We start from the raw sequence: 20,027 nt of genomic DNA on the forward strand, positions 1-20,027 counted from the left end.
ATATTTTGTATGACCTTAATCTTTTAAATTTACTGAGTTGTTTTATGGCCTAGCTTATTGTCTATACTGGTGAATGTATACCTTGTGCATCTGGAAAAGAATGTGTATTATGCCGCTATAGGGCACAGTGTTCTGTAAGTACCATGTAGGCCAAAGTGGTTGATTGTGCTGTTCAGATCTTTGTGTTTCTGTGTAGTTGGTTTATCAATTGCTGAGAAAGAGGTATTAAAACCAGTAATTATGATTAAAGAACTCCCTATTCCTCCCTTTAATTCTGTCAATTTTTGCCTCATTTATTTTGAAGCTGTTATAAGGCACACATACATTTACAACTGTCAAGACGTCTTGTTATCTTTTATCATGATAACATGTCACTTTTTACTTCTGGTAATACCCTTTGTCTTCTTATGCTTACTTTTGCACGGCACACATGTATATATTTCTTGGTATACCTTTTTCCATCTATTTCCTTTCAAGTTCTGTGTCTTTACATTTTTTTTTTTTTTTTGCAGTACACGGGCCTCTCACTGCTGTGGCCTCTCTCGTTGCGGAGCACAGGCTCCGGACGTGCAGGCTCAGCGGCCACGGCTCACGGGCCCAGCCGCTCCGCGGCATGTGGGATCTTCCCAGACCGGGGCACGAATCCGTGTACCCTGCATCGGCAGGTGGACTCTCAACCACTGCACCACCAGGGAAGCCCTTTGTCTTTACATTAAATACATATCTTTTATAGTCAGCATATAAGTAGGTCTTGCATTTTTATGCAGTCTGTCACTCTGATTGTAGTCTTCAGTCCACTAACATAGTGATTGCACCAATCTCCCACCTCTTGGGAGACATACACCCTTGACTTTTCAATCTACTTAAAATATTGTACCACTTCATAAAAAGTGTAGGAACCCCTGCTCTAGTATAGATTCACATAGTCTTGTCTTTTGTTATAAACGGTCATATGAAATAAACATTATAATCTCCGCACACATTATAATTTCTCCTTTAAACAGTCTTACATATTTTAAAGAGGAAAAAAAATAAGTCTTTTATTTTTACTCAGCTATTTACCATTTTCAATGCTCCTCATTCTTTCCTGAAGGTCTAAGTTTCTATCTGGTATCAACTCCCTTCAATCTGAAGAACTTTTTTACTGTTTCTTGTAGTACAGGGTCTATCTAGTGATAGATAGAATCTATCTAGTGATAGATTCTCTTAGTTTTCTTTTACCTAAAAACGCCTTTATTTTGCCTTCATTCTTGCAAGGTATTTCTGCTGAACAGAGATCCTGGGTGACTTTTTTCCCCCGTATGGCACTTTAAAAGATGTTATTTCACTGTCTTCTGGCATCTGTGGTTAGTGGTAAGAAGTAAGCTCTAATTATAACTGTCATTCCTTTATATGTGTCAGTTTTCTCCTTATCTTTCGTTTCGGCAATTTGACTAAGACATACTGGGAAGGAGAGGATGAACTTGGCAGTTCTGGAATGCTCAAATGTGAACATGCCAAAGAAAGGTCTGTCTTCAGGACTGGCCTTTGCCTGGCTTCTGGGAGATGAACTCTGAGCCCTTGGCGTATTCTGGCTGATTAAGTGTTTTTGCATACCTGGGGCCTTGGGCCATGCTGTACCAGCATGACCACTTAAGTCTACCTAAACAATGTGATTTATGGCAAACACCTGTTCTTGCTCTAGGTGGCTGGGGTCTGAGTAGCTGAGGTAAGTCATGAGGATACTGCGTGCCACCCTGAACACCCAGGACTGGGTGAGCTTCCCTAGTTGGCAGCACTTTGCACATGTCACGTGTCCTTGATGGGAGAATTAAGGACAGCTCTTCGCGACTCTACTGGACAGCTCTTCGCGACTCTACTGGACACCTGGAAGCTTGCACCTGGTTCCTCCTGGACTTTATCCCATGTGTCTTTCCCCTTTGTCAATTCTAATCTGTGTCCTTTTGCTGTATACAGTTGAGTATAACAGCTTCTGAATCCTGTGAGTCATTCTAGCAAATCACTGAGCCTGACAGTGGTCTTGGGAACCTCTGACACATGTACCAAGGTATAGTTTTCTTCATCCTTAACCTAGTAAGTGTTTGCTAAGCTTCTTTAATCAGTAAATATGTTTTTCATAAAATTTGAAGGGTTTTTTTCTGCCATTTTATCTTCAAATATGTTCTTCTCCAGCCTCTCACTTTCTTCTCTTCTGGGATTCCAACTATACACGTTAGCTCTTATAATATTGTCCCAAAAGTCCCTGAAGCTTGGTAATATTTTTTTCTTTCTATTCTTCAGGTTGGGTAGTTTTCTGTTCATCTATCATCGAGTTCACTGACTCTTCTATCATCTCAGTTTTACTGTTAAGGCTACTCAGTGAATTTTAATTTTAGCTTCCGTATTATAGAATTCCACTTTGCTCTTTTTTGTTTCTGTTTCTCAGTTGAGATTTCCTTTGTTTTCATTCAGTGCAAGAATATTTTCCTTTACTTCAACTGATCAGTTATAGTAGCTGCCTTTAAACCTGTTTCTCAATTCTAACATATGAAGTTAGTTTCTGTGGGTTGTCTCTTTTCTTCAGACTCAGTTATATTTTCCTGGTTTTTAAGATGTTGTGTAGTTATAGATAATATCTTGGACATTGTGAGTATTATGCTGTACAGCCTCTGGATTCTGTTATATTCCTCTGGAGAGTACCAATATTTCTGTTTTAGTATGCAATTAAATTTGGCTTAGACCCAAACTGCAAACTCTCTGGGCAATCAATACCTCAAATCTTGGTTCAGTTCTTTTATCTTTGTGGTTCAGGGATTAAACAGAAGCTTATATAGAGAGCTCATACTCAGAATTTTAGGCTGTCACTCTCTAGATCTCTCCTTTCCAGGATTCCTCCTCCCCTCACTTTTCAGTGGTCGAATGGCTGTGGCTGACCTGAATTCTGTCCTCTGATAAGTTTTCTATTAAGTTTTAAACCAAGCTGCCAGGTGCCAACTTCAGCCTTCCTCTGGCTAAAAGCAGTAAAAATGGAAAATTAATTTCATGCTATCTCTTCCTGAAAGTGTCAGCCCTTTTTCAGAATCTGTCTGCTTTTGCTCATTTTCCAGTGTTTCCAGGGCTCCCTCGCTGCCCCCACAATTCTGTCCAGAGGACATAGTTACGTGCAGAAAGATCAGGCTCAGTGAAAGCCTACCTGGCCATATTGCAAGAAAAGTCATCGTGATCTTTTTAAAAATTTACTTCAGAATCACTCTGTAGGTATACAGGTTCACTTTTAATGATACCAAAGTAGGTATTATTCTGAAAACCTTGTTTTCTAACTTGTTTTTTTCTACTTTAAGCATTCATCATGTAATAAAAACTCTGCTATATTCAATAATATAGTTTTTATTAATTATGAACATTTTCACATAACAGAAGAAACTTCAACTTTGACAGCAAATTGACAGTAACTAGAAAAATAATGCACATCCCCAGAAGTGAAACTGATAAGCAGTGGCACAACGACCCTAGAGAAATATGTGCATATGTGTAAAAACAGGCAAGTACAAGGATGTTAACTTCAGCACTGTCTATAATAGTAAAAAATGGAAAATAATCCAAATCTTAATTGAAAGGGAAATAACATAGTAATAAAATTGATTACTACACAGCTGTTAAATAGAATTATACATATTTCAACATGAAAAGAGTTAAAAAAACCTAATGTTGAATGAAACAAGTTGCATAACAAAAATAATATTAGTAAAGCTTTAAAAGTACAAAACAGGGCTTCCCTGGTGGCGCAGTGGTTGAGAGCCCGCCTGCCGATGCAGGGCACACGGGTTCGTGCCCCGGTCCGGGAGGATCCCACATGCTGTGGAGCGGCTAGGCCCGTGAGCCATGGCCGCTGAGCCTGCGCCTCCGGAGCCTGTGCTCCGCAGCGGGAGGGGCCACAGCAGTGAGAGGCCCTCATACTACACACACACACACACACACACACACACAAAAGTTTGGAAAACCACAGAGTCCTACATAGCACCTAACACTGACCATACGGTAAGTGCAGAACTTGGTATCAGATTAGAGGTTGGGGGTCACTTTTGAAGGGTTCTATATATCCTTTTTTCATTATACTTTCTAAGACACCAGAACAGAGAGCATTTGAAATAATTTAACTGAAGGCCAATAGGAAAGTAATCACGCAAATAAACAGAAGACAAGGGGAAGGGCTTCTAGTACCATATATTGGGTTTTGGCCTGAAGCATGATAAACAAGATCCAAAGTAGAAGAATGCATGAGTTCTCTAAGTATTACTCACAAAGTTGTACTACAATACTGGTCACCTACTTTCAGAGCATAAAATCTCTGCGGTGTAAGATCAAATTAATTAAAAGTTTCATTTACTATCTTCCCAGCAGGGATTCCTTTATCTTTGATTGCTAAATAGATTTTCCAAGGCCCATAGCAAAAAACCCAAGTGCCAAGCAGTGCTACTATTACAGAGATTTAAAAATAAGCTTTGTGGGCTTCCCTGGTGGCACAGTGGTTGAGAGTCCGCCTGCTGATGCAGGGGACACGGGTTTGTGCCCCAGTCCGGGAAGATCCCACATGCTGCGGAGTGGCTGCGCCCGTGAGCCATGGCCGCTGAGCCTGCGCGTCTGGAGCCTGTGCTCTGCAACGGGAGAGGCCACAACAGTGAGAGGCCTACGTACTGCAAAAATAAATAAATAAATAAATAATAAAAATAAGCTTTGTAAATAAATAAGAGCCTAGCAATATTCTTAAAAGCAGCAATCTCCCCTAGGGCCAACGTATGAGGAAAGGAGAACCTTGAAAAAATTGGACCATAAAATTTTTTCTTTAGGAGAATATTAATTTTAACAGGTAGCCTACTGCTTTGGAAAATATTTGTACAAGAAAACCAAATCAAGCAACCATTAAAAAAAATCTACCTTTTCCCATTTTACTGTATATTTTTATTCTAGCTATAATTTTGGTGATATAAATCAGAGACTAAAAAAAATAGCACTCCAAATAATCACAGCAGAATTAACCACATGCAGTATTTCTAATGTAAACAGTTACCTGAGAATTCTGTCGGAAGTCTTGCTAGGATATCCTTGTTTACCAGTTCAGTCTTGCTAAGGCTGGAAGTGATATCTACCCTAGCAGCTTCTTTGGTAATAGTGGGCTTCTTGGAAATCCCAAGATCAGATCCAGTCTTGACATCTTTGTGTTCTAGGACATCATAGGATCTCTGTGGCCAAGATTCTGGAGCAAATGTTAAAGTCTGCTTGAGTATTTCTTCGGGAGATTCTACTTTATCCTGTACAGAAGCTGACTTCTCAAGCTTCCTTTCATTCAGTTCTTTCAGTGCTTTGATTGTGAGCTGTTCCTGGTCTAAGTCAAGAGATGCTACTGGAGTACCCTGGGTAGGGAAAACATCCAGAAGCTCACTCCCATCTGTTTCTTTGCTTTGTTCATTGTATTTGCCTTCTATGTTTTTAATTTCAGAACCACCTGACTCACTTTCATGTAAAACATCTACAGGAAGAGCTGTTTTAAAGTCCTTAGTTTTCTCTGATGTTGCTTCGAAGGTATTTCCTTCACCTTTACCTACTATTCCTTTCTCTCTGGTTTCTGTAAAGGCTGCTATCAGGTCCTCTGGGGAAGGATCATCTATACCTTTAACACTTTTTTCATGCAATGACTCCAAATAGGCAGAGGCTGTCACATTTCGTGAGAATTCTGTCTTACCATTACAAGCCTTTGGAGATGATTCTGAAGGAAGTTTGGGGTTCTCAGCTGCAAAAAGCTTTTCAGGAGCAACTACACTCATACTATCTGACTGCTTCACATCTTCTGACGTGACATTCATATTAGGTACTTGTGAACATGCTGCCTCACCAGCTGGACTCCTTCCAAGAATATCAGGTTGAACTTGTCGTGGCCCAGAGTCACTGATGGACCTGTCAGAGTTTCCAGATGTTTTGTCTTCCCTATTACAATTAGGAATCTCTTTGATTGCTCTTTCATCTGTTTTTACAACAGCACTTGGGATGGAGACAGGTTTTTCAGCCTGAATTTTGTTGCTCTCAAATGAAGTAACTGCTGTGATGTCCTCTATCACTGTGTCATCAGACTCACTGGAACTATCAGCCTCTGTCACTTCTCCCAACACAGAGGCCTGCCAGTTCATTTCACCTTTCAGGTGGCCATCAGGTAAAACCACTTTCACTGTGGCCACTCCAGAACCAAGAGAGACACATTTCTCAAATGGAGATCCAGGTAACTCTGAAAGTGTGTCATCTCTTTTCTGCACACTGCCTCGCACACCTTTGATACTGATTTCCTGTGTGGAGTTGAGACAGTCTGGCATAGCGTTTTCCTGTGGGAGAGATGTTTCTGCCCAATCACCTGTTGATTTAGGGATAGTAGTGCTCCCACTGATAGAACATACAGGAATTTTCTGATGAGTGTTACTTTTAAGATTTACAACTGGAATTTCTGAAATATATTCACCCATGCCTGGTCCTGTAGCTTTTGTGATGTAGTCAGATTTATCACTCTGCTGTTTTACTTGGGGAACCAAATCCCAAGTCAATATTTCATTAGTAAAGTTATGCATATCATTTACACATCTAGATACCTCCTCCAATGCTGCAGTTGTGTGTGAAAACTGCCTAGTGAGCAACGCAGAGGCTGCGGAACACCCTGTTTCTTTATTTCTCAGTGGAAATACTTTGTCATTAGACTCAGAAATGTCTGCAGGTGATTCTCTATCAATGTGCACTGCCCAGCTACCAAAATCATTTATGTTTTCCTTATATGCGTCTTTAAATTCTCTGTCAAATGCTGCTTTGTCAATAATTACTTCAAATGGTGATTCAGGGGAATCCTTTTCCATAATACCAACTCCTGAAACTTCAGAGGGGGACAAGGAATATGTACAAATACCTTCTGCTTTATACTGCTCGGTGGGTGGCTTCTGGGCTGTTAGCAAAGTGAATTTGTCATCTGCATCCAAGGCAGTTCTATTGTCCCTACTTGGTACCTCATTTGGGTTCTTGGACTCTTGATCTTTATTTATCTGCTGCTGCATGTGACCAACTTCCTCTGAGAGAAAAGCAGGATGACCTGGGAAACTGTCTGGAATGGAAGGACGGTTACAGTGAACTCCTTCTGCAACAGAAACTGGGGAGTCTGCTATGTCTTTACTGGTCCCCTGAGGCTTTTCCATCTTTTTCACATCTAGAAGAGCCAAGCAGTCTTTTCTTTCTTTGGCTAAAATAGGCTGGCTGCCTAACACTTTGCTTTTTTCTCCATGTAGTATTGTAAGGTCAGTGTTATGTATTTCAGAAGATGAACAAAAGAAGGAAGTCATAATTTCTGAAGGTGGCTCATCAGAGCAAAGAGAGCTCAATCCCTCTATGGTCAGAATTTGAAAGAAAAAAAATTGTTTACCAGGTACAATTACACATTAGCTAGTCAGGCCAAGCAGCATGCTTTTTATTTTAAAATTCGTATGTACATATACACACACATAAATGTACATATGTACATATACACACACATAAATATATAACAAAACAATGAGCAACAGTTATCCTATAAGACATGCATAAAATTGTCAGCAGTGAAACAGAAAAGGCTTATCATGCTACAAATTGCAAAAGACAAAACATTTTCACGACAAAATACTTTTCAATTTACTTTTTCCCTTTAATGGTAAAACATGGATAATAAGATGGATAATCTGGGGAAGTGTTTTTCCTTTGGTATTTGGTATAGCTATTCAACAGAAACAATGTAATCCGTATAAAACAAACAACTCGATATTATGAAGTACTGATATGCTCTCATCTGTAGGGGGAACAATTCAGGACACACACCTTCTACAAAACCACTGTTAGAGTCTGACGGTCTGAAAAGGAAAAAAAGAAGTGACCAGAGTTCCCCCCCACCCCCAGAGATATAGCGGACGCCTCCTAAGCCTAAAAATCAGACTAGAAGTAGTCTATTCCATCCATAGGGAAGATGGGCCCCAGGAACAGATGGCCTCGATGTCTTAAACTAAAGGGCACTGAAAAGGTTGGTCTGTTCCAAAATCTCTTGCACCACCTTGCCAATTCAAACAAAACCGAACTGTGTAAATTGGTTTCCTTTATTAAGAAGAGTAAACTTCAGAAATCCTTTTAAAACAGAAAATATCCCCCTAAAAGTAATACATTAATTAAGTCTTAACAGTTTTTAATATCACAGTAGCCACTAATTTACCACACTGCTTTCCAACTAACCAATCTAGGAAGTTTTTACTGGGGAAAAGATCAGAACAACTGTCCCAAGCGCAGGCACTATCTTTCTTACACACTGTTATATCTCTGGAGTTGGAACAAAGTAGGTCTTAAATAAATAGTTCCAAATGAATGAATCAAACATTCAGCTTGGTCAGATGAGACCTAAGTAGGCTCGGGACAGCAATGCTTTCCTTGAGTGTGAATGAGTAATTGGGAAGATGTGAAAGAGAAAAAGCTTTGGGATTACTTTTACTCAGCTTATGTTCTTTTTCAGTGATAAGCTGAATAATAACCAGACAAAAGCAAAATTATGATTTATTCAAAACCATTTTATAAAGATGAAAAGAAATAATATCTTACTGCAAGAAATAAAATTCCACTATTATAAAAATGTTTCCAAATGCCAGATAAAGTTCCCCTATTTTAATACATCACTGAAATCTGATCTAATAGGATCTCTGACTTTTAGAACAGTGCAACTGTAATCATCGGGAGGCGGGGCAGGGAAAGTCTTTGTAAATTGAGGAAAAATAAAGTTTGGTGGTATAAACTGTACCAATGAGACAGAAGTAAGCTGTAATTCATATTTAATTCTAATGCAGTAAACATGGCTTGCATCTATCACTGTACAGTATGGATACTCAGCAAGACTGGATTAAGGATAAATGAAGCTCACCACTGTAGGTTAAAATGTTTTAAAAAACCTGAAATTTAAAGAACTATAGCCTACATTTAAATCAGAAATATTCCGCAGGACTCCCCTGGTGGCACAGGGGTTAAGAATCCGCCTGCCAATGCAGGGGACACGGGTTCAAGCCCTGGTCCAGGAAGGTCCCACATGCCACGGAGCAACTAAGCCCGTGCACCACAACTACTGAGCCTGCACTCTAGAGCCCGCGAACCACAAGAAGAAGCGGCCACAATGAGACGCCTGCGCACCACAACGGAGTAGCCCCTGCTCAAGGCAACCAGAGGAAGCCCGTGCACAGCAACGAAGACCCAGCACGGCCAAAAATAAATACATAAATAAATAAATTTATTTTTAAAAAAGGAAAAAAGAAATATTCCACAATCTGAACTATGTATTATCACTGAATTTACTGATGACTGTTCCTACCAGGAAACATTCAATGGACTAAATCTGGAATAAGGTAAAACTGCGACCGCCCCCCTCCCTTCAAACAGGTTTGGAGGACTTCCCTGGTGGCGCAATGATTAAGAATCTGCCTGCCAGTGCAGGGGACACGGGTTCGAGCCCTGGTCCGGGAAGATCCAACATGCTGTGGAGCAACTAAGCCCATGCACCACAACTGCTGAGCCTGTGCTCTAGAGCCCGCGAGCCACAACTACTGAGCCTGCGTGCCACAATACTGAAGCCTGCACGCCTAGAGCCCGTGCTCCGCAACAAGAGAAGCCACCACAATGAGAAGCCTGTGGACCACAACTAAGAGTAGCCCCGGCTCACTGCAACTAGAGAAAGCCTGCGTGTAGCAACAAAGACCCAACGTGGCCAAAAATAAATAATTTTAAAAACAAACAAACAAACAGGAATGGAACCTTGAGGTGAACAAAACTGACTCCACCTCAGAGTGAAAGTTCAGCTTATATGTTTTATAGAGACTGAGATTTCAGAAGATTTAGACCTGTCATTTTACAGAAACAAGTGGACAAAATGAATTAGTAATAATTCATTAGTAATTACTGAGTGCCATTATCATGTGCCTGACACTGCTTTAGAAACTAGATTAAAAGCAGTGAACAACACAGAAAAAATCCTTGCCTTTGTGGAGCTTACAATACAGAGTGGGAGACAGAAAATAAGCAAAATCAATAAGTAAAATGATGATGATGTAGAGGTGGGTTGGATGAAATGAAAAAGAAAGCAACCTATGTTGAATGCTAATGAAAGAATGCACACAGTACTACAAACAAAAAAAGCATGGTAGGGAGTTCCCTGGCTGTCCAGTGGTTAGGACTTGGTGCTTTCACTGCCGTGGGCCCTGGTCAGGCAACTAAGATCCCGCAAGCCACACAGTGCGGCCAAAAAAAAAAAAAAAGCATGGTAGAAATATTTTGCTTTGTCAGGACACAAACTTTTCAGTTTTCTAAGCCTTGTTTCTTTTCTAACTTCCTTGAACTCTTTTTTTTTTTTTTTTTTTTAAGTTTTTTTGACGTGGACCATTTAAAAAATCTTTATGGAATTTGCTACAATATTGCTTCTGTTTTATGTTTTGGTTTTTTGGCTGAGAGGTATGTGGGATCTTAGCTCCCCGACAAGGGACTGAACCCGCACCCCTGCATTGAAAGGTGAAGTCTTAACCAATGGACCGCCAGGGAAGTCCCTCCTTGAACTCTTAAACACTCCAAAAGTTTCAAGTTAGGTACATAATAAACTGAGGTAAAGCTAGAAGATTAGGTTAGAAATCGTATTCTCAGAATAACAACAAGTTCTGTACTGAATGCCATGACTGCTTGACAGACTTCAAGCATTTTACTGAAGATCTGTCAATATGATGTAACTATTATATATACAAAAGAACTTGAATCATGTTCCCTAACAATAATTTTGTGACTTAATACTTGGATTGGATAGTGTTTTCAGGGCACGGGTTTAGGGGGTAAACAGAGTATGATGTTGCATTCATTCCTCAGTGATTGTGAGATGCAGATATTAGCTCTCATGATTGTCAATCAAGGTTTCCCACATGTAGCAAAATAAGTTAGCATCCTCATCTTTGTTTTAATTTTAATAATTATCTTGTTTAGAATTTCAGCAAATGGAAAGAAGTTTATTTGGCTACTTGAAACCCTCACAAACTTGAACAGAGCTGACTTGTACCAAGACAATGAAAAAACTGGTCTGGAAGTAAACAACTTATAATGGCATGAAAACATTAAATAAAACAAAGACCAGAATCTAATAAGCCTTTAGAAACTAAGTTCCCATAAGTAAAGACTCTTCCAATGAGTCAGTATGACGCAATAGTCATTTGTGTTGTCAAAGTCTGTACCTGGCAAAACAGCAGAAAACTCCAGGGAGTTTGAAGGGTGTTAGGTTTTAAAAATACTATACCCTGGAAAACTGCCTGATGGAATAACTCTGGATTATCTTACATCTCAGAAAATGTCCACTACCTTTCCTTTTTCAAAAGATCCAACCCTTCACATGCACTACAAGATATTTTCAACATTACTCAAAACAAATGTCTGTCAAAAATCTCATTATATTTTCTAGATTAGTTATTTGCTATAATGCAATTTAACATGCACATTCATTTTCAAAAAGTCTAGTTACTCAAAAATATAGCATTATTCTAATTATTAACAAGCAAGTTACACATCTAACAGACTTGTCAAAAAGGGAATCAATATATGGTAAGAGGTGAAAAATGTCATAACCCCGCAAAGATCCCAATGTTCCCAAATGTATTCAGTAATGAGCTCCTTGCTTACTCAATTTCTTCTTAAACTCTAAATATTCAGAAGTCTCCATTTAAGTATATTATCTTAAATAAGACTAGGAATTTAAGTTGGCAGTCATATTCTAAATTTCTAGACCACTCCCAAACCAAAAATTCCTATTAGAAGATGCAAAATCTGGTCTTCTCTGGTAGCGCAGTGGTTAAGAATCCGCCTGCCAATGCAGGGGACATGGGTTCGAGCGCTGGTCCGGGAAGATCCCACATGCCGCCGAGCAACTAAGCCCGTGCACCACAACTACTGAGCCTGTGGGCTAGAGCCTGCGAGCCACAACTACTGAGTCTGCATGCCACAACTACTGAAGCCTGCACGCCTAGAGCCCATGATCTGCAACAAGAGGAGCCACTGCAACGAGAAGCCCGCGCACCACAACAAAGAGCACCCCCCGCAACTAGAGAAAGCCCACGCGCAGCAACGAAGACGCAACGCAGCCAAAAAAAAACCAAACAAACCAACCAAAAAGATGCAAAATCCTTTCATCACACTTACTAATCGTGTGGCTTTAATCTCGGTTCCTTAATCTTAAAGTTGCTTAATATCATCTGAAAATTGAAAACTGGGATACTAAAGCACCTAACTTGAGAACTGCTGTGAGGATTAAATGAGTTAATACATGTGAAGTGCTTAGAACAGGATCTGGCACTTAATAAATCTTCAATAAATGTCCCCAAACACCATATTCTCAAAAAAGTATCTCCTGACATAGAGACTTCAGACCATATGCCTTTTTGTTTGGGGAGAGAAAAAAGGCATAGTGCCAAATCACACCACCTTCATGTGGTATATAATAAAGAAAATCCTCATTTAGAGTTTTAGATCCTTCCCCTCCAACCGGCCATAAGTAAAAGGAAGTAATTTTTTTTTTTTTTTTTTTTGCAGTATGCGGGCTTCTCACTGTTGTGGCCTCTCCTGTTGCGGAGCACAGGCTCCGGACGCGCAGGCTCAGCGGCCATGGCTCACGGGCCCAGCCGCTCCGCGGCATGTGGGATCCTCCCGGACCGGGGCACAAACCAGTGTCCCCTGCATCAGCAGGCGGACTCTCAACCACTGCACCACCAGGGAAGCCCTAAAAGGAAGTAATTTAAAGAGCTTTTATCTGCTTTAAAATTTTGGGTGATGCAACTTCTGAATCATCTAGTACAAAACAAATGCCTATGACATTCCAAGAATTGTGCAAAGTACTATGTGGATAAAGACATTTAATACAACCCAACATATAAAAAATTCTAAGTCAATGCTGAAAGATAAAAGAACTTTTCCTTAACAAAATGTTTCAGCAAATGATCTTTACCATCATCAAAGTATATTTTAGTTCAATGTACAACTCGCTGAACAATTTAACAACCTAGTAAAACAACAGCCCTTGGCACCGGGGCACCACCTTTTACAGCGTCCTTTTCAAACTAGAACAACTACTAGCACTTCATGGGCTCTATCTCTCTGACTTACTCAGAATTTCCTAAGTGCGATGGAGCTTAAGGACCTGCGTTACAAGTTTGCCAGTAATGAACCCTATTTGGGAACCACAGCTTTACAGTGTTTTACTAGTTTTCGAGGGGTAGAAAAGCCGAGCTGTACTGCAGAACTTTAGCCCTGTAAAAATTCCACAGGCGTAGAAATTGGCACCCTTCACTCTCACTCACCACAGATTCTCTTTGTCCAGGAGCACAACTTACAGGTTAGTAGGGCATGGGGCAGGGGTGATCCTTTTGTGCCTGCTTTAAATACTTCCATATACTAATTTTAAAGTACAGTAACTTGAGGGAATTCCCTGGCAGTCCAGTGGTTAAGACTTGGTGCTTTCACTGCCGTGGGCCTGGGTTCCATCCCTGGCCAGAGAACTAAAATCCCACAAGCCGAGTGGCGAGTGGTGTGGCAAAAAACAAACAAACAAAAAACGTCCTTCTCTTTACTTTGCTTCTTATTCCCCAAACTGTCTTTTAGGAAAAGGTTTAGTACTTTTTTATTTAAGTGTTTTATAACTTAATAATGAAAACACAATGTGACCTAGAAACAAGTAAGCAATAATGAATGTTATATGAGACTTCTTCCTTAAAAGAGTGAATAACTTAGAATTAGGCTATACTAGAGTTACCATTTGGTTACTACCCCCCTCAGGAAATTCATCACTTTTAACTCAAAGGATACCTGTTAACAAGGAAAAAGCATACACATCAGTGAAGAAAGGGTGCCAGCCTATAGTAAACCACTAAGTTACTTTTTCACATACATACTATGCATATTCATACAAGGGTGGCTTGAAATATTCAGGTATAGGTTTTTCTACACTTGAATTTTCTCATGTTCACAAAACAAGAGGGGAAGACAAATTATCGTGCAAAACAGTATCAGCAACTTTCAGCCAAAGCATCAAAATAGGAAGTTAGCCAGCAGACACTTTGCAGCCAAGCTAGATCCTAAACAAAAAGTCTCTTTTGTACAAAGAAAAATGTTTTGCTTTTGTTTAAAAGAAGGCTGTAACTGGCATATTTTTTCTCCTCAACGCTTGCCCCAAAGTTCAGTGCTTAACTTCCTATTCCAGATGCCTACTGCATTACTCAAACTGAACGCAAATATTCATTACTGCAAATGTACTTCCAATTCTACATGGTGGGTAGATCCTCTCTAATCTTATTTTCACCCAATGTTTTCTAAAGAAAATTGTAGTATTTTCCAGCCTCCACTTTTTATCAAAGATTTCAAAAGCAGAAACCAAATTTCCGTTTGATTTTGTGTCTGATGGAGTACATCACCCAGATGATACTAAATTACATCACTAATAGCAATAATATGGTTAAAATAGTAATTTCTGCCTCTTCTGCTCTCATGATTTTAACATTAACCTCAAAATGACATCTCTAAAAATACCTGTAAACCCTAAAATACAACTAATATATCACCTTTACTGTAGGTAGTGGTTATGCGCATGGACGGTGGAGTCCTAGGTGTGTCACTTACTGCGTGACCTTGAGCAAGTTATGTCATCATTTTAAACCCCAGTTTCCTTAATTAGTAAAAGAGGCAGTACCTTTCCTCCATAAAATTGGCTGTGAGGATTAAATGAGATGATTCACATAAAGTACTGAGCACAGTAAAGGCTCGGAAAAAAAAAAATTGGCCACATACCACATCTATACCTCTGTTAATATCCTTATTTAACAGTACAGGAAAACATCATTAAAATTTACTCCCCTATTTTGAGATGCTTGGGGATTAAGCTGAAATTAAACTCTGCTTGATGAGAAAAAAGGACTCAATAAGCAAAAGACTACAAAGCACCTACTCAGGAGTACAACTCATTTAAGAAGGAACTGATTATTCCATTAATATGCTCATCACAAATCTATTCGTTAGTTTTCAAAAAGCTTAATTTACTAGCTTAAGTAGCTGTATACTTCAAGGTAGTACAATTTAATAAAGATTACATAATTTCCTTTTGAAAGATTTAACTGCCCTTCCTTCTCAGTCCAAATTAATGACAACTGTGGGAATTCCCTGGCAGTCCAGTGCTTAGGACTCAGCACTTTCACTGCGGTGGGCCTGGGTTTGATCCCTGGTTGGGGAATTTAAGATTCCACAAGCCGCAAGGTGTGGCCAAAAAAAAAAAAAAAAAAGGCAACTTTTAATACATGCATCTCCTTAAAGCCCAATGATAAGTATATATTTCAGGATTAAAAATGTCTTATTTAATTACTGCTACATATTGCTTGATACGGTTTCGATATATAAAAGTAAGGTACAATCCTCCAAGGCTAGATGGCTAAGGGATATGGAAGCCAGAGACAGGTTAGTTGGGTTACTGCCAATGATGGATTCAAGGTACCTGCTGGTGACAGTCACTCTGAAAGGCCTGTGGTTGGGTGGAGCTGGTCCTAGCTATTCTCTCCAGGGGTTTTAATCCAGTTAACCAAGTACACCAACAACTTCCTTTCCCTTAGTTTTATTAAGGCAGACTAGAAGCTACTAGACTTGGCTACCCCAGAACACACCTAATCACTTGCCAGGGAGTGCCCTCAAAAAACTGAACAGGCTGATCTCTAGACCTGCCAATGACGTAGAGCATCAACTGGGTTGCTTTTCCATTATGTTTTTTTGCAGGAGAAAATGTTAGTAATAGAGGCTACACTGGAACACCTTCAGAGATATGACTTTTTTTTTTTGCCGGACGCGCAGGCTCAGTGGCCATGGCTTACAGGCCCAGCTGCTCCACGGCATGTGGGATCTTCCCAGACCGGGGCACGAACCCGTGCCCCTGCATCGGCAGGCGAACTCTCAACCACTGCGCCACCAGGGAAGCCCCCAGGGATATGACATTTTTAAATGCTTCTTTACAATACAATACCCTTTTAACAATAACACTATGCTGAATCTGCACTGGTCAAAATAACTATAAGAAAAAGGAAGAATAACAAATCTATTTTCTTTAACAAACTCTCATACTCACTGAAGCTGAAGCCTACTTAAACATTTTTAATTACAAAAATCCTCTTTATTTACCTCCATTTTACCTGAGTGTATATGTAATTTCTCCTAACAGGGATTAAAGTAATTTTTTAAACTATGACACTTATCTTTCTCAACATTCTATACATTAGGTATGTTGTGCTTAGGTTGTATTGTTACACTATTTAGGATATTAATTATTCCCTTTCTGTATGAAAAAAATGACTACGAAGAATGTATTTTAGAAGATCTGAAATACAACAGAGAAAATACAATTATTTGTTCTATTTACACTATGATATTTTTACTGATTTATCTTCCAGAGTAGAATAAATGTAATACCTATTTGCCTAAATTATTGAATTTCTCATGAGGAAAAAAAAGAACCCTTAGAAATATAAGTCTGGTTGGGTTCCAGATGTCAAGGATCAATTTGTATGTTTGAGCTACTTTCTAACATTCACAAAATACCTTTTAATGTAAACAATTTTTTTTAATTTCAAAGGTCATGATTTGACCCAGAAGACATCCAAATTCACACAGTGAGGCACATTATAAAAATGCTGGGGACTCAATGCTATCAGTCTGAATTAAAAGCAACAAATTACCTATCTATCATGTTTCCTAAGAAGCAGAAACTCTGAAAAACATTTACTATGTTCATTTTATCCCATTATGGATTTTTATTTATTTATTTATTTATTTTTGGCTGTGTTGGGTCTTCGTTTCTGTGCGTGGGCTTTCTCTAGTTGTGGCGAGCGGGGGCCGCTCTTCATCGCGGTACGTGGGCCTCTCACTGTCGCGGCCTCTCTTGCTGTGGAGCACAAACTCCAGACGCGCAGGCTCAGTAGTTGTGGCTCACGGGCCTAGTTGCTCCGCGGCATGTAGGATCCTCCCAGACCAGGGCTCGAACCTGTGTCCCCTGCATTGGCAGGCAGATTCTCAACCACTGCGCCACCAGGGAAGCCCCGATTATGTTTTTATTCCTATAAGGTCAAAGTCTTCCTAACAAACCAGCACCCAGACTTTGCATCCAGCTAAGACAATAAACTCTTTGCACAAGGCTTCTTAGACTTATCTAGTGAGTTTAATTACCTTTTTTCAAATAATGCTTTTCCGTTGACTTATACTCGAGGAGGAGCACAACATCACAAATGAAACAGCACTTTATTATTAGCGCAAATCAAAGAAGCACACTCTCTCTTCCAGGTTCTTGGCAGTGCTTCCCCTACAAACATATAGTTAATAACTCTGATTCCCTTCCTCACTGGTTGACATTAAAAACAAACAATCCCCCCAAAACACCACAACTTAATCTCTAGGAAAACAAGCCCTGTCTGCCAAAAATTCAACCGACGTGTTCAATGTTCCTAGGCAATTTGGAATTGGCCTACCTCTTGGGATGAATCTCAGATAAGTTCACACTAAAGTATTCTAGCTAGGACACTGTTATTAGTTCAGTGAAAGCACACTTTAAAAGTTTTTCCAAATCTACTACCTATCCAAACCAGTTACATAACCACAAATCTATAGGTCAAATGCATTCTGGAGGTGGTGTGTTTTCTGACCCACAATTCTATCTACTCCAAGTTCTGTGGGCAAGTTTTTAATTTTTAAGAAATACTCAAAACTACACCTAAAGCTTATGCTATGTTAAAGGGTCCACCTAGCCTCATTCTATTTTATTAAGCTTTACGGGAAATCCATTAGAAACTGCTAAATAGAAAGCACTGGCTTGGATTTGGTTTTTATTTTAGGGGATTTGGGGGCAAAAGAAAACCTGTGCCTCGTATCCCCAGTTACAGCCTCTTTCTCAACATTTTTCTTTTATTAATGCACACACAAAAAATGACAGACTTGCCTTGTGAGGTCGAAAATAGAGATACAGGCTGAGAGGAAGAAACAAAGGAATCTGAAAGAAAATATACAGCGTGAGAACTTGACAACCTCACACAGGAATCTGAACTTTAACTTTCCTTTTTTTTTTGGCCAAGCATCTTAATTTCACTGGGCACTGGGTTTAAGCAAGACGAGAAAACCCAAATCTATATTTCCAATTACTGTTTTCACTCACCTGGCAGCAAAACCTTATTTCATTTTCAGGATGCATTTCTAAAAGTTAATCAATTCAATTTTTTGGTCAAATATTCTCACCTGCAAAGGAAGAAGAGGAACCCCTAGCATTTTTAAACAAGTATAACCTCAAGAAAGATAATGCTCGCCTGCAACTTCATGTGGGAAAGGAAAAACAGGGATCTGAGTACTAACTGATTTTGCTTGTAACCATTTTCAACTTCATTTTGAGGAGTCAGTCACGAATATGAGTACTAAACATTATAGTTGGCAAATATGTAAAACTGACCCTGAATACATTTTTTTTTTTTTTTTTTGCGGTACGCGGGCCTCTCACTGTTGTGGCCTCTCCCGTTGCGGAGCACAGGCTACGGACGCCCGGGCTCAGCGGCCATGGCTCACGGGCCCAGCTGCTCCGCGGCATGTGGGATCTTCCCGGACCGGGGCACGAACCCGCGTCCCCCGCAGCGGCAGGCGGACTCTCAACCACTGCGCCACCAGGAAAGCCTGACCCTGAATACTTTTAATGATTAAATACTTTTAATCACAATTAATCCACTGGGAAAACAGGACCAACATGAGACATCTTCCATCTCTAAAATTATACTTCTCTAAATTTGGCAACATATATCACAATTTTAAATGCGTAAACTTTCTCCGCCACCTCCTGCACACATTCTTTAACTTGGCAGATATATTTGCATACATGTACAAAGACATGTATATAAGGATATTCATAAGAGCACTGGTTATACATACTAGGAATAATCTAAATGACCATCAATAGACGTCTACTTAGATAGTTACATCCAAATAATGGAATACTTGGTGCTATGAAAAAGAATGAGGTACAGTTATATATGTTGATATATTAAATTAAAAACCAAAGTACTGGGGCTTCCCTGGTGGCGCAGTGGTTGAGAGTCCGCCTGCCAATGCAGGGTACACAGGTTCGTGCCCCGGTGCAGGAGGATCCCACATGCCACGGAGCGGCTAGGCCTGTGAGCCATGACCGCTGAGCCTGTGCTCCGCAACGGGAGAGGCCACAACAGTGAGAGGCCCACATACCGCAAAACAAAAAAACAAAACAAAACAAAAAAACCGAAGTACTGAAGTGCATACAGTGTGCCTCCATTTGCTAACTGGCAACAAAAGGGACTTTGAGGTCTGGGGCAGGAGGGAGATTTGCTTTTCACTACAACCTTTGGCCTTAAAAGAAAAATAATCAAACAGAATATAAATTGCCATTGGTAAAAATGGAAAAAAATAAAATAAAAACAGCACGTGAAAAACAAAACCCTCCAAAAGTGCCCCTAAATATACTGATCTTTACTTAACGCCTTTTTTCTTGCAATTATAAAAATGTTTTCACAAATATTAGAAACACACTTAAAATGAGGAGATTGCTTTAAAGGACTGGGCCATCACTATATCTGTAAGTACTAATCTAAATACAACAAAGGGAATATAGCCTATATTTTATAGTAACTATAAATGGAGTATAACCTGTAAAAATTGTGAATCACTGCACTGTGCATCTGTAATATACATAATATTGAACACCAACTATACTTCAGTTAAAAAAAGCAAACTATTTAGTCAACAGACATGGAGCATGTTAACATCAAGGCAGAATTTAGTGGACAAGAGGCAGTAATTCAGTAACTCAAAACCAGAATTTTAAAATTCACTACTTTTTAATTATCTTAAAAATGGGGCTTCCCTGGTGGCGCAGTGCTTGAGAGTCCGCCTGCCGATGCAGGAGACGCGGG

At 39.7% G+C, this 20,027-nt stretch overlaps 1 protein-coding gene across 4 annotated transcripts in view; it reads right to left on the bottom strand.

Annotated features, from left to right (window-relative positions):
* RTN3 (reticulon 3) overlaps positions 1-20,027 on the bottom strand; it is a 57,903-nt gene that overhangs the window by 24,632 nt on the left and 13,244 nt on the right. The window contains exons 2-3 of one of the 4 annotated variants that reach the window (XM_007462100.1): positions 18,044-18,094; positions 5,048-7,390 (exon numbers count right to left, since the gene is read on the bottom strand). The exons of 1 other annotated variant lie outside the window; for it this stretch is intronic. In XM_007462100.1, coding sequence (XP_007462162.1) covers positions 5,048-7,390; positions 18,044-18,094 — 2,394 coding nt within the window. The remainder of the gene's footprint in view (positions 1-5,047; positions 7,391-18,043; positions 18,095-20,027) is intronic. 2 more of the 4 variants (XM_007462102.1, XM_007462101.1) reach the window with 2 other exon arrangements.

This window comes from Lipotes vexillifer, unplaced genomic scaffold (assembly GCF_000442215.2).
Source record: "Lipotes vexillifer unplaced genomic scaffold, Lipotes_vexillifer_v1.1 scaffold1129, whole genome shotgun sequence".
In the NCBI taxonomy this organism is placed as follows: Eukaryota; Metazoa; Chordata; class Mammalia; order Artiodactyla; family Lipotidae; genus Lipotes; species Lipotes vexillifer.